We start from the raw sequence: 15,081 nt of genomic DNA, 5'->3' as shown, positions 1-15,081 counted from the left end.
CAGAGAGGGAACTGGGGCTGAGAGCCCAGGAATTCCCTCATCTTCTCCCATGATAACTGATGTCAAATAAGGAATAAAAATGACATTATATTTTAGATTTATCTGTATTATGTTTGGTTCCTTTAATTTATCTATAGGTGTATGTGATATAAAAAGTATGCTAGGCTCAAGGTTATATCCAAAAATCTGTTCACCTTTTACTACCACAGAGATTTTTTTTGGGGCACACAGTTTCCCAAGTAGAGACTCTACTTCCCAGCCTACTTTGCAGTTAAGCATGGCCACCTAACCAAGTCCTTGCTAACAGAATATGTAGAGGACTGCAGCCTACAACTTCCACAGAATTTATTAAAAGGAGAGTTACTGCTACGACTTCTCTTTCCTCCTTCCCATCAGATTAGAATGGAAGAGAACACTCTAAGGGAGATCAGACCAACAAGAAGGAAAAACGAGAGTCTTTGGATAAGTATGTAAATAACATGACAGGAGAAATATACACTTCTTTCTCATTTACACCAGTGAGTTTTGGGGTTTGTTTCTGGTCTAAATAGGAAGAGTATGTTTTGTCTTGTAAAGAATGTCCTTCTTGTGGGCAATAGCTTTCCCTTGACCATCTTAATTTTCCACTAAGGATTAAAAACAATCTGTGTATATATGAGGGAGAAAGACAGACAGAAGATCCACTAAAAGCCCTTACATTCTAGAGTTTATTAATCCCAAAATTCAGTAGTTTAACCCAAGAATAAAAGAAAAAAAAAATAAAATTCAGGGGGAGACCAAGAGGCGCAATAAAAAAACTGAATGATATTCTTTTCCCTACATGTAGACTCCTAATATGAGAACAAAAACCACTTCTTGATTTTTTTTTTTTTTTCCTTTTTGCTTGGGGCAGGAAGGAGTGGTAACAGTTTCTATAGAGAGAAAAGATTAAGTTAAGAAGAATACCTGAGCTAACTTTTTAGGAGCTGTGCTAAAATAACCTGTTGATGGCGGGGCTAGACAAAGATATACTCTTAATAAAATGGAATGTAGCTGGACAGTAAATACTTGATAGAAATACAGAAGAGGACAAATCAGGATTCCCTATTAAGGCTGAACAAAATCTAAGAACTCCATTTTCTGGGTACAGAGTACAGAAAACATAATCTTCAAATATTTTAATTTACCAGAGATAACAAACAAATCTCAGATGAAGTGAGAAGACTGGGAGCATTCACTCACACTGGAACAGAAAAATAAAAATCTGGACAAAGCTATCCTTATGTGCATAAGCAAGATTTTTAAGTAAAATACAAAAGCATGGCATAGATATTAACATGGAGAAAAATTTAGTGAGAAAATTTTTGAGGAATATTGAAACAAAATTTACAAAATACAGACTATAAGACAGTGTTACCCAAATACAGTAAACCTCTGAAGAATTCAGGGGTTAGGAGGCTGACCCCCATGCAGTTGAAAATCCACATGTAACTTCTCCATCTCCAAAAACTTAACTACTAATACTCTACTGTTAACTAGAAGCTTTATGAATAACACAAATGATTAACACATAATTTTTATGATATGTGTATTATATTGTCTTCTTATAATGAAGGAAGCTAAAGAAAAGAAAATGTTATTAGGAAAGTAAGGAAAATATGTTTACAGTATTATGCTGTATTTTGTTGAAAAAAAATCCAGATATAAGTGGACCTCTGCAGTTCAAACTCATGTTGGTCACCCAAATTATATCCAAGGTTTAAAACAAAGAAGTGGTAAAGTCAAGCCAAAATTTCCACAATGAGTATATAAGGCAAAAGGCAAATAAACACTCTTGTGTTGGTCATCTGCTACTGTAATATAGCTTCAACTATGTTAATTAACACAAAAACTGGTATGCTAGAAAAAGGAGGCTGCCAAAACAACAATATTAAAAATTATATATGGCAGTCTCTTTGGGGCTAGGTAGTGAACAGGGAAAACAATAATTAGATGTTTGAAAAATGGTGATTCATTGAATAAATGGTAAATATCTGATAAAAAAAAACTTTGCTGGTAATACTTGCAAAGGCAAATAATGCATCAAATGAACTTAGAGCTAGAGGTAAAGAACTGAGAAAAAAGAATGTTGGTATCATGAATTGGTTGCTATCATGAATTGGTTGGTATTGGCTGCTTGCAAAAGGTACTGTAAAAGAAAGAAGCTCAGAAAAGAATTGTCTGATTTGCAAGTAGTAACTAAAAGGAACAGACAAAGTACAAAAGTCCTGGGATTGGAAGATACAACTTTTTTTCCTCATCTTTAACAGATAAATGATGAAACTGGAGAAGACATTTAAAAGAAGTTCAATTAAAAGAGCCTCTGGGAAGAACCAAATCAAGGATGTGGCCACAAACACTATTCTTAAATCCTCTGAATCAATGAACATTGGTACAAAAATCCTTTCAAGATGGACAGAATGGCTCAAGGAAAAAAAAAAACAAACCAATACAACAACAACTAAGAGTGCAATGGATGTCTGATAAGTTTAAGTCACCTATCATTAATTATTAGTAGTTAATAAATTAGTATATAGAGGGCCATAACTGAAGCAAGGGCTATGGGTGCTGCTATTGGCCGGAATCAAAAGTCAAAGATCCAAAATCACAAATATCCATCTGCTGGTGAGAGAGTTGTGCTACCAAAGCAGCCATAAACCTGGACTACAAGAGACTGTGCTTGAAACTTATAAAAAAAAGAAAAAAAAGTCACCCAACAGCACCACTCTTTCATGTTTCTCTAGCCAGTTTTGACTAGCCAATGAATTTAGACAAAATGTAGAAATAAGAAGTTAAAAACTAGAAGGAAGAAAAAGGACAATCTTATGTATGTTCATACATCTACTATGCCAAAATACCTAATACCCTAAATCATAGAATATGTAGTTAATTCCTGCTTTAAAAAGATAATATGCAAAAATGTTTTTATATATAAATAATAGCCAATATGAAAATATATTAAAGAAAAGTTTCCATTTATAATAGAAACAAAGGAGATAAAAATTCCAAGATATAAACTTAGGTAATATTAGAAGACTAGTGTGAAAAAAAAATCAATGTTATTTCACTGAGTTTCAAGATTGAAATAAAAAGGTAAATAAATCATAGTCTTAAATGGAAAAACTCAGTATTGAAATTATGTCAATGATTCTATAACGAATCCATAAAAGGAATCCTAATCAAAATATGAGTAGGAATTTCTTAAAAACTGAAGAAAAGATACTGAGCTTTATCTGGAAAAATAAGCATATAAGAATAGCCAGGAAAATTTTGATTATAAAGAATAATGAGGAACTACTAGGCCTGCCAACATTAAATCATATTATGAAGTGACAACAATTAAGAACAATTTGGTGTTGGAGAGGATGTAGACAGATAAATGGAACAAAATGGAAAGCCAAAAACACAAACCCATATGAAAATGGAAATTTAGGGGTAACACGGAGATTCCAAATAAATGGAGAAAAAAGTGATGATTCCATAAATATTGTTGTGGCAACTGGCTATCCATTTGGGAAAACAGAGGGAAAAATATGAATGCTCATATAACTTTACTCCAAATACCAAAGTTATAAAGATTAAAACATAAAATAACAAAAGTCTAAAAGTAGAGTTATTACCTACAAAATGTTGGAATGTGGAATCCTTTCATATAGACACCAAAGAGAAAAAAAGAAAAAATCTACACATACATAAAAATTTAAACCTTATGTATGGCTAAAATTTCCAAGACCAAGTCAAAACACATAATAAAAACCAGGAAAAAATATTTTCATACAATATATGAAATGTCTATAAAAATCAATTTTTAAAAAGATCAATAGCCCAATACAAAGCCAAAAAAAAGATATGACTAAAAAGGAAATGACAGAGAATTAACAAAATGCCCAAAAATCACATGACAAGGTACTTTACCTTACTAATAAAAAAATGCAAACCAAACCAATACCATTTTTAACTTGTACTGGTGAAAATTAGAAACTTTAATGAAACTTTAATGAAACTCAGCGCTGATAAGAGTGTGAGGAAAGATATTTTCACATACTTGCTGGGAGAGTACAAACTTACTGGAAGTTAAATAGGCAATTTGTATCAGAGTTTAATTATGTATTTTACCCTTTGATCCTATAATCAATTCCAGTTCCAGGAAATATTCCTATGGATATACTCAGAAAAATTTACTAACACACACACACACAGTGCAACATCTTAAGAACCACAGCATCCTTAAATTAGAGATTTCTTAAATTGGTTAGGGACAGCCCATATAGTATATAGATGTGATTAACATGCTGAAGGTTACTTTCTTGAGGCCTCTTTCAATTTGGCATGGCCCTACAGTTTAGAGAGAATTTTTTTTTAAAGATTTTATTTATTTACTTGACAGAGAAAGATCACAAGTAGGCAGAGAGACAGGCAGAGAGAGAGGAAGGGAAGCAGGCTCCCTGCTGAGCAGAAAGCCCGATACGGGACTCAATCCCAGGACCCTGAGATCATGACCTGAGCTGAAGGCAGCGGCTTAACCCACTGAGCCACCCAGGCACCCTAGAGAGAATTTTATTCAACTTCCTTGGCACTTAACAGCTATGTTTCTTTTTGTTGTTGTTGTTGTTTTTAAGATTTATTTATTTATTTGACAGAGAGATAGAGATAGCACAAGTAGGCAGAGCAGCAGGCAGAGGGAGAAGCAGGCTCTCCACTGAGCAGGGAACCCAACAAGGGGCTCGATTCCAGGACCCTGGGATGGTGACCTGCGCCGGAGGCAGCCACTTAATGGACTGAGCAACCCAGGCACCCTAACAACTGACTATCTTGACAACACTGTGTACGTGTTATGTGTTTTATTAGATCCCAACCTCTTGGAGGAAAAATCCATTCTGATTTTTTCCAATTTTTATTTAGTAGATTTGACCACCATTTACCAATATCCCAATTCTCTCCACTTCCAAGCATATGGGGGAATCATACATTGCTGACTCTTGAACTTGGTGTGGTTTATAAAATTTGCCCTGGCTAATTAAAGATGAATAGAAGTAGTTTAAAAACCACTGTCTGATTCTCCACATACCTGCTCCTATAAGTAGTTATGATCTAGATGGTGGAACTTGTATCAGCCCAAGTCTCCATGTGAGGAAAAGAGGGACCTGTCACTGCTGCTAATAAATGTGTAGCCTGATGAGCAATAAACCTTTCTTTATTTTGAGTTACAGGCATTTGGAATTTACTTGTTACTGCAGAATATGCTACTCTATCTTCAGCTGGTGCCTTGCTTGTGATTAACGATAATTTTCTGAATATGCAAAATATTTTCATTTTCTAAAACACAGTAAACACTTTTGAGTCTTCCAAAATATTTCAACTAAACAGTTATTTTGAGGAGTCACACTCCTGGATCCATCTGACCTCACAAGAGATTAGAAGCAAAGATAATCCAATATTTACAGGGAGATGGTTCCATTTCCACAGATGCCTCCAAAGCTTTCATGACTGATGAATATCCTTTACCAGCTTATCTACCCCATAATTTGGTCTAGAATCATAGTCTCCAAAGTAAGGTTAGGGCAGTTGGGTGGCTCAGTTGGTTGAACGACCGACTCTTGACTTCGGCTCAGGTCATGATCTCAGGATCATGAGATCAAGCCCTGCATGGGGCTCCCCACTCAGCAAAGAGTCTGCTTGAGATTCTCCCTCTCCTTCTGCTCCTCCCCTTAACTGGTGCATGTATGCGCGCGCTCTCTCTCTCTAAAATAAATAAATCTCTGAGAAGCAAATTGAGGGTTTTGGAGGGGAGGTGGGGGTTGGGTAAGCCTGGTGGTGGGTACTATGGAGGGCATGTATTGCATGGAGCACTGGGTGTGCTGCATAAACAATGAATGCTGGAACACTGAAAAGAAAATCAAATGGAAAAAAATAAATACACACCTAGAAGACCTTTACTACAAAGATTCTACAATTCAAATTCACCTAACACATCTTGGTTGTTCTTTCTCCTCTCATTTTGAAACAAATATTAAGTCTTTTAAGGCTCAGGCAATGACTTATGGGGAATTATTTCAATTTATTAAAATGTTTCCTCTCTTTAATGCAATGATGGGCAATCCCCTTGGGTTTGGAGATCATTGCTGCGCTATTCAGGCCTAGAAAACAGGTAGATTCCTGAGCTTCCACAACAGGGTCACTCCCATAGCTTCTTAGTGACCACAGAGTCTACCCAAAGTGAAGATGAGAAGTGGAATTTAGAACCAACAAAATATGAAGCACTCTATAAAAATTCAATGAAAGTTTTAAGTTTCCCAGTGATGCCAGTAGAGAAAAAGAGAACAGGACAGAAAAAGGCATAGCAGCCAACAAATGAGACAGAACATGGAATTAATGATTCTTTTCCATAAGCTGAGATGCTGAATCCACTACAGAGCCTTAAAAGAAAAGAAGTTGAAAGATCAGAAAAACATCAAGACATTGTGAAAGTACTCACCGAAGTAATAAGCACTTGGGTACACACAGGTCAGCACCCCATGGACAGAATAGACACTTAACAAAACTTGACTTCAGAGACTATTCAGGGAAGGCACAATTAGTGCTACTTTGGAAGAAAAGCCTCTGAGAAAAGGGTTGAGGAAAGAAGGAAAATGTGGTACTACCCCTTCCATAAAAAGTAGAAGTTCTTCTGAAAATTCCTGGTTTAACAACAAATTCCACAGTTTCTTCAGATTCAAATGCAGCAAAATATTTCATCAGAAAACAGAATGTATATGTATGTGTGTGTATTTAATATTTTTATTCTATTAACTATAACTGGTTATATCAATATACTAATATTTTTAAAGATGCATTTTGTTTGTGAGAGAGAGAGAGAGAGCATGTGCACATGCATGTGCGAGCCAGCAGAAGTGGAGGGAGAAGCAGAGAGAAAGGATCCCAAGCAGAGTCTGTGCTGAGGAGGCACAGAGCCAACATACGGCTTAGGCGGGGCTCGATCACATGACCATGAGATCATGACCTGAGCTCAAACCAAGAGTCCGATGCTAAACAGACTGAGCCACCCAGGTGCCCCTCAATATATTAATAAGCTTAACACCAATATTTGTATTTATATATTTAACACATAAATTTATATTCATGTAAGTTTATATTTAATAATATAATATACAGACTCTATTAAGGAAGGAAAAGAAGGCATAGGACTGACTGAACCCTGAAATACTCCAACATTTAGAGAACAGATAGAGAAGATATAAGTAAAAGGTGAATTCAAAGCCCAACCAATAACCTGTAACTTCATTAAGTCTCCCTTTCTTGTCCCCCTTCAACTCCAAGCACACCCACACCAGCATTTGGGCCTTTGGGCCGTGGTGTTATCAGAAAACTACATTACCCTCCCTTTTTGAGAAAGAAGATAAAAGTGGCCACTTTACCAAGCCAATTCTATTTCTTCCTCCCATGTCATTCTTGGCTTTGTTTTAATTTCTTAAAGTTGTTTTTTTTGTTGTTGTTTGTTTTTGTCTTCAGACACTATGGAAATAAAACCACTGATACTAAGTTTAATAAGTTAATAAGTTAATACTAATAAATATAATATATATAATTTTATATATAAGTTAATATTAATATATATAAATTATATATAATATATAAGTTAATACTAATATGTATAATATAATATATATAATATATATAGTTATATATAATATAAGTTAATACTAATACACTAAGTTTTAGCATATTCCCTAATAAAACTTTTAGCTTGGTCCTTTATTACTGTTCTCTCAACATGTACATTGGAGTCCCCTAATTATAACTGACTATATAAATCACTGTCATACCACTTAATCTTTTGACTTTAGAAGTGCAACAATGAAAGTAAAGGATTTACTTCAGTGAGGAAGCCTCATTTATCACATCATACTCTTGTATGGATGCCAAAGACAATGGGAAACAGATCTTGAAGGGACAATTTAAATGGTAAATGATCTAATGAGGAAATTAAACAAAATGTGTAGTTTGCTCCATAATGAGACCTTGGATATATTAGCGTATTTTATTTCTTAATCCCAGAAAAACCAAGTGATAAATTTGTACAAAGTCTAAAAAAAAAATTATTACTACCTCCCATGTGTCGAGAATTGAATTTGCTATAAAAAAGTTTTCATAATCAACTCAAAAACCCATAAATGCATGCCAGTTATTCAACTCAGCCTAAGTAAATTTTAACAAAATATATTTTTTCCAGTGATTTAAATATATGGGTTTCCTTAAAGGTGAAGAAGTGTTTTCAAATACTTTTTCTTAAATTCCAAATAGCTTTAAAACATATTATAAAATGAGTTACCAACTGAAGACCATTTGGCTCCTTTTTAATTTTGTAAATTCAGGAGGGGGAAAAAAAACCTGCAAAATCTATACACATTCTATTCTCTGATATGTAGGAACAAATGTTGAAGTCAGCAAGAAAGTGCATGTAGTTTCAATTATCTTAAGTGAAAACTCCTACAATGGGAGTGTTCAGAAGAAATCCACAAGATGGAAATGATTTGGGAAAAGATCATAATGGAGAACAGCGTTGTGTGGAACCATCTCTGAGAGGCCACTGTGTGATGCCTGGAAAAAATGTCTTGCACTGCCCCAAGTCAGTCTCCTCAGGGGTCTACTTTTCAACCCTCCCATTTCTGAATATTAAGAAACTATGTCCTAGAGGAAGAACTGAGGAAACATCTCTAGCTTATTGCAATCCAGGTAAGGAACGCTCTAAAGCCACATGGAATGTGAGGAGGAAATGTAGATGGCACAGCGCATGGTGATTTGGGGCTCACAGTGACTCTGCCAGATCAGACTTCATGCCCTAAGAACAAATTTCAGAGAACAAGCAACTCTGGGTGAAACTATTACTAGACTGAAAACAGAGACCTTCATAGAAACATACACTTTATTTTATTCAACGAAATGTATGCCTTTGTAAAACTCAGGCACTTCTGTTCTGAAGAGAGTACAATGACCCCAAACAAGAGAGCAATTAAAGATGTGACTAACCAAATTGCTGTTATTCCTTTACTTTCAAAGAGACACTTTACTCTTACTCTTTTTAAGGTGAATAAAAACCCTCCTTTTTATAACTGGTCTCTAAAACCCAAGTAAAAGGGAAAAATAGATAAATGTATTCATTCATCCATTCATAGATATATTCACTCATATACACATACTTTTATGAAACCCCTGCCATCCCCAAATCAGGCTAAGTGAGAATGTTAAAGAAACAGCAGTGATCCAGGGTGCCTGGGTGGCTCAGTCAGTTAAGTACCTGCCTTTGGCTCAAGATGCAAGGGTCCTGGCATACCCGCATCAGGCTCCCTGTGCAGGTGGGAGCCTGCTTCCCCCTCTTCCTCTGTGTCTCCCCCTGCTCATGCTCTCCTCTCCTCTCTTTCTTGCTCTGCACTCTCTCTCTCCAATAAATAAATAAAATCTTCAAAAGAAAGAAAGAAAAAGAAAAGAGCAGTGGTCCCATAGACTAAAATTTAGGTGAGGTGTCTGACACGTGGTCTCCTCAGGACAGATACCCTCATGCTCCCAGGGACATCCCCAGTTCACCTGGCAGAGGTCAGGCAATCTCTCTCAACATCCCCACAGCATGAAAATATAAGACATCTGCCAATCCTGCACGTGCAGCATGCTCCCTATCACCTCTCAAGAGGTATCTCCATCATTTAAAATAGGCAGATTTCTCTGTGGCTAAAAAGACTCCCTCACAAGAAACCTGTGAAGGAATCACCATTGTGTTGATGAAAAAAAATAAGACTCAAAGACATTAAGCAACGTGCCCAAGATCAAGTAACTTGAAAGTGGCAGATACATCATTAGATCTGCCAGAGATCCATCCTTCCAGAGATTACTTAACCAGCTACAATTTTCTGCAACCAACATAAGCTACCACAAAAACCTAAAATGGATACAGGTTAGGATCAGAATTTCTCAGATGTGAACGTGGTGCACACTATTTTAAAAAGGTAATACTTAGTAAGGATTAGTTAGAAAATTAGTACAAGCTTTTATCAGGAGCAAACACCATAATGCCTTCACAGACCTTATAAACACAACTGTGCTTTAAGCTAACAAATCAACATGGGGTCCAAGCAAACACAGTTGGGCATCTTGGATGTGGACCAGCTACCAGGGCCAGTAGATCTTGATGGCTCTGGATCCTTGGGGAGGTACTGATATATTGAACATATTTAAAGATCATGTACTTCAATAGGAAGCTTGCCAAATCTCAAAGTTGTGAAAAAGGAGAGTCAGCAGTAAATGTACCCACTGAATCCCTAAGGAAAAAGCGCAGTAAGACTAAGCCGATAGACCACCTGCCAGATAGGTATCCATTATGGAGAAGGACACGTGGGTATGGGGCTACCTGTGGCTAATAGGAACACATTTCATCCACATAGTTTTCTCCCCTCTAAAAAGGTAACCCCCCTCCGAGCTTAACCACAGGGAGAGAACATGGCATCAGAGCAATGCCAATACCTATTCCATGTCACAATGGTCAGCCAGTGACAACCAATTTCATCTAGTGATAAAAGCCCAGCTGTGAGCTTTATTGGCCAGTGACCACCGACCATGAGCCCACAAATCTCGGAATTCTCCAAGGTGAATGCTACTGAATGGGAGTCACCATAGGTGACATTCTTGGTTTTCCTTGAGTGAACCAAAGCCAACTGGACACATTTTTGTTTGTATGCATTTACCTTTTCACCATCTCTCCCTGGTTCTCCTTTGTAACCTGGTGGTCCTGGAACTCCCTAAATCAAGCACAGAGTAAAACTCTGTTAATTATGTTTTTTTGGTTCACTAGAAATGGTAATTCTTTAGTGTGTATCTATGAATCACATACTTGTATTCCTGGAGATCCTGGGACACCTGGTGATCCTGCAACTCCCTGATATCCCTAAAGAAAAGCAAACACAAAATAATTAGTATTTCAACATGCAAAAAGCAGTCAGTCCTCCGTTTCAGGATTCACTCTTGAGTGTCTTACACTTAAGACTTCACTGGGTGACTGCTTAAGAAACAAAAATAACAAAGTTTCAAATGCTGAATGTGGAATTAATATCTTCGGTCTTTAGGAAAAGGTCTTAAATATCTCCAGATTAATAAAAATATCCAGATATGTTTCAGTGACAAGGAGGGCTCTGGGATGCAAATACAGAGCCAATATTCGCAGCTCCTAAAAAAATGTTTTGCACATAGAAACATATTCAACATAGTCAAGAGAAAAATATGTAAGATTGGAGGATTACACTAATGTAATCCATTTTTAAACTACCAGATTAATGGCCATTTGAGTTAATCTCTGGAATAAATTAAAACTTGATAAATGTTATTCTTCAGGGTAAGTCTATAACAGCCTTTGGGACTGCTCATTTTGGAAAGCAGCTGCTGTTAACTCCACGAGCATGGCTTGACATGTCTCCCCCACCTCCCAAGGCTGAGCTGTCTGCTGAAGCGAGGGTCCCTTTCAACTTCACTGCTTCTTACATATCCCTCCAGACAGTGGACCTGTGGTACAATAGCACGGCTTCTTCAGACAAGGCAAGCTATTCATTCTTCACTCAGCATATAGCAATTAAACTCCCAAACAAACTTGCAGGCCCAGAACATTTGTCTAGGTTTCTCTGGGTCAATGTCAAGTTGACTTGGACCACCTGTCACCTGCAATATATTTCTCTCTCTTATTTAGATTTCCCCCCCGACACCGTCTCAGATCTTACTGTTTGGATATGGCTTTCTGTTGTCAGCCATATAAAACAGATCTTGTTAGTGTTTCCAATTACATCTTCATTGTTAAATCCAAATGCTTAATTTCCATGTGGCTATTTATGGCTGGTTTTTGTATTCACCCACTCGCTTGTCAGCACATTTTTAGCTGTCATTTTAGACACAGCACAACTCCCTGCTTTCCCACTCCCATTTTCAAATACTCCTTTTACTATTCTTTGCTAGCTCTAATAACACCAATAACAATAATCATGGTTGTCTCTGCAACAGCAGTCCTAGATTGTTTTTCTCCTTTTACATGTACTCGTATTTCTTATTCTGTAAAATGTTCCCAGTTACTCTCCAAATGATAGACTATATAAGTTCCAGCACCAACTATGATGCTTTCCTTCATATCCCATTCAGTTCTTCACAGAGTGTATCATTACACTTTCTCCAGGATTTCTCACACAAATTCTCCTGAGTCCATGCACAAATGTTAAACATTTCATCAGTGAATGAGTCTCAAAACAAACCTCTCCATACACCACATGCCATACAAAACCACCTGCAGTATTCAGACCCAACATATGTCTCTGGGCAGCCACTGTCTCTGTGTCCTGGGACTAGGTGCCCCCTTGATAGGAGAAACCCAGTCAGATTCATTTCTATATTTCCAACATTGAACAGGGCATTCGACAACTTTTTGTTAATTAAACTTTGGACGAATTTACCTTTGAGTCATCCACACTGCGCTAAGTGAGAACAATCTCTTTCCCCAAGGAACCAGGTTATGTTTATGCTGCTACCAGTAGCAAACTGAAGCTTTTAGTAATGCCGTGTGGTTCCTGTTCTCAAGATCAAAGTCAACATGGTTTGCTCAGCCTTTTATCTCTATGACTCCAGTAACCACTGACTCTCTTTCCTTCACCCACTTCGCAATCAGATAGGTCTGGAATTAAATTTCAACTGTGTCACTGCTAGGATATTGCCCAAATGGAGTTAGGTTACTTATAACTGCCACCACTTAGGATGACGCTGGGTCCTTTGAAACCCTGTAGGCACTCTCTTGATAGTCTGACATGATACACAACAGGCTGTTGTAATTGGGAGAAACAATAAAAGCAATGATTTATACAGTATTTGTCATGTTCCAGATTAAGTACTTTACATATATTAATTCACTTAACCCTCACAACCACCCTAATGTAGGGTCTAGATTATCCTTATTTTCAGATGAGAAGTTACTTAATCACATAAGATTAAGTAACTTGCCCAAAGATAGACAGCTAGGAAGTTGACACAGCCAATGGGAATACCCTCTATGCTTCATGGTAGATCCTATCTTATGATTCTAGAATAATTAATGAAATCTTTCAAAGCACATATTGCAAGGCTCCTTTTAAATTGCTTAGAATCCTGAGTGCCCAAAGAAAAGGAATGTTCATCTAATTCCTCAAAAGAAAGTTACCATGGAGATTGGCTATTTACCAAAATGACCGGTCATCTGCAAAGTTCACTGTAATGAATAGTTCTTTTTCACAATTTTTCAAAAGTTAAGCCAAATGTCATATCAGTTTTATTACTTTTTTCACAAAACGAATCTTTTGTAGAAGATCAAAAACTGTTCTCTTCTTCAAAGAAGTTAATATAATCCATTTGTTAGAGAGGACACATCACATTTCAATGGATTAAAGCAACGTGGAGATACCCCAGACTGTGTTCCCAGCTCACCTCTGACTCATAATGTGACCTCAGGCAGAGTGATCCTGGGAGGCAACTCAATAAAGTGGAAAGACAATGAATTTTGAAATTGGAAGACCCTGGGCTGAATTTTTGCTCCTCCCTTTACTTTCTACGGAATTTTGGCTAAGTGACTTTGCCTAGCTAAGCCTCAGTTTCTTACCATAAACCAGGATAACAGTGCCCACTTCACTTCTGAAAAGAAACAAATGGGAGTCACAGGTGAAAATGCCTGTCAGATGCTAAGAACTCATATGTGAGTTTCTTTTTATCTTCTTCAGATTCAATGACTTTTGTACAAAACCACGAGAACTCTCCTGCAAATTGTTATTCTGTAGCCTTCATGGGCACCATTAGTACATGAGGAATGGCAGATCCAGTCATCATCATTTTGATTGAACCCTTTTTCAACATTCATATAGATCTAATGGCGTATATGGGAACAAGGCTTCAGTGTGCTTTACAAAGGCCGTATTTGTTTCGTCTTTGGAAGAAGTGCAATAATAAATGCTTCTCACAATATGAGAACCAGGTTGATTTTTTTTTTTTAACTTACAATGAGATGCATTCTTGAAAACTTAGTTATATATAGAAATTCAAAGATTTTTTTTAGAAGCTAGGGGAAGCATGATTAGCAACAAAATAAAGAAAAACCAAAACCACATCCAAGCTGGGGGATCGCAGAGCAAATCACCAGAAGAAACTGGATGAAATTCAGAAAAACAAATTTTGGACGAAAAATCAGGAAAATAAAGGTTAATAGGGAGGAATATTACAACACAGAACAATTTCCAAGAGGTGTAAAAACTAAACACTGGCTGACTCATAGCAGGGTACACTTAAACAAGAAAAATGTCCCGAAACAGAAAAAAAGATAAGCTTTCTTTACAACTTACTGAGTTTTTATTTTTCTTAATACACATACTTCTGTGTTTTCTGGTAGGAGTGCCATTTTCACATGATCTTTGATCAATACTGTCTAACACTGATTTTGCTATTTTGCAATTATTAGCAGATCCAAATATCCACCCTACCCCCATGTGGAAGACTTCTGACAGTAAAGTCTTTTCCATGTTCACAGAAAGTCTCTTTGTAAATGAGTCATTTTTTAGGAAAAAAATATTCTCACTGCCAAATTGTAGGGTTGAAGAATACAGAATCAATTTAATTTTCCTCCATGATTCATAGTTACAATGCTCCAGGAAAGATGTATAGCACTGAAATGGAAATTAAAGAAATAAAAATTATCCTGTGAGCAAGAGTCACAGTCTCTTCTGAGCCCAATTCTAATCAGACCATAAATTATCCTGCCAACCTCAATATATAGATCTTCTTAAGTAGCAAGGAAGATAAAGTAATCGATTTCCTTTAAGTATTCTAAACTCTAAAAATGAGAATAGAATCCAGAGAAATCAGTTTGGATGTCACTTTTCTTTTTGAAATTTAAGAATGTGATTCGAAGTTTATTCTATTACATAATTTTCTTCTAAGTTTTCCAAAATTCCCACAGATACCCTTCATACACAGCCAGGGTAACTAAGTAACCAAAATCTAGTGTATATTTTTAATGTTCACTGT

General features: G+C 36.6%; 1 protein-coding gene across 3 annotated transcripts in view; it reads right to left on the bottom strand.

Moving 5' to 3' along the window:
- The window catches only part of COL21A1 (collagen type XXI alpha 1 chain), a 177,976-nt gene that overhangs the window by 65,660 nt on the left and 97,235 nt on the right, over positions 1-15,081 (bottom strand). For all 3 annotated transcript variants that reach the window (XM_032864499.1, XM_032864501.1, XM_032864500.1), the window contains 2 exons: positions 10,898-10,951; positions 10,752-10,805 (listed from right to left, as the gene is read on the bottom strand). In XM_032864499.1, coding sequence (XP_032720390.1) covers positions 10,752-10,805; positions 10,898-10,951 — 108 coding nt within the window. The remainder of the gene's footprint in view (positions 1-10,751; positions 10,806-10,897; positions 10,952-15,081) is intronic.

The sequence above is a fragment of the Lontra canadensis genome, unplaced genomic scaffold, assembly GCF_010015895.1.
Source record: "Lontra canadensis isolate GAN:19392208 unplaced genomic scaffold, GSC_riverotter_1.0 scaffold27, whole genome shotgun sequence".
NCBI lineage: Eukaryota > Metazoa > Chordata > Mammalia > Carnivora > Mustelidae > Lontra > Lontra canadensis.
This window is presented reverse-complemented; position numbering and strand designations above follow the sequence as displayed.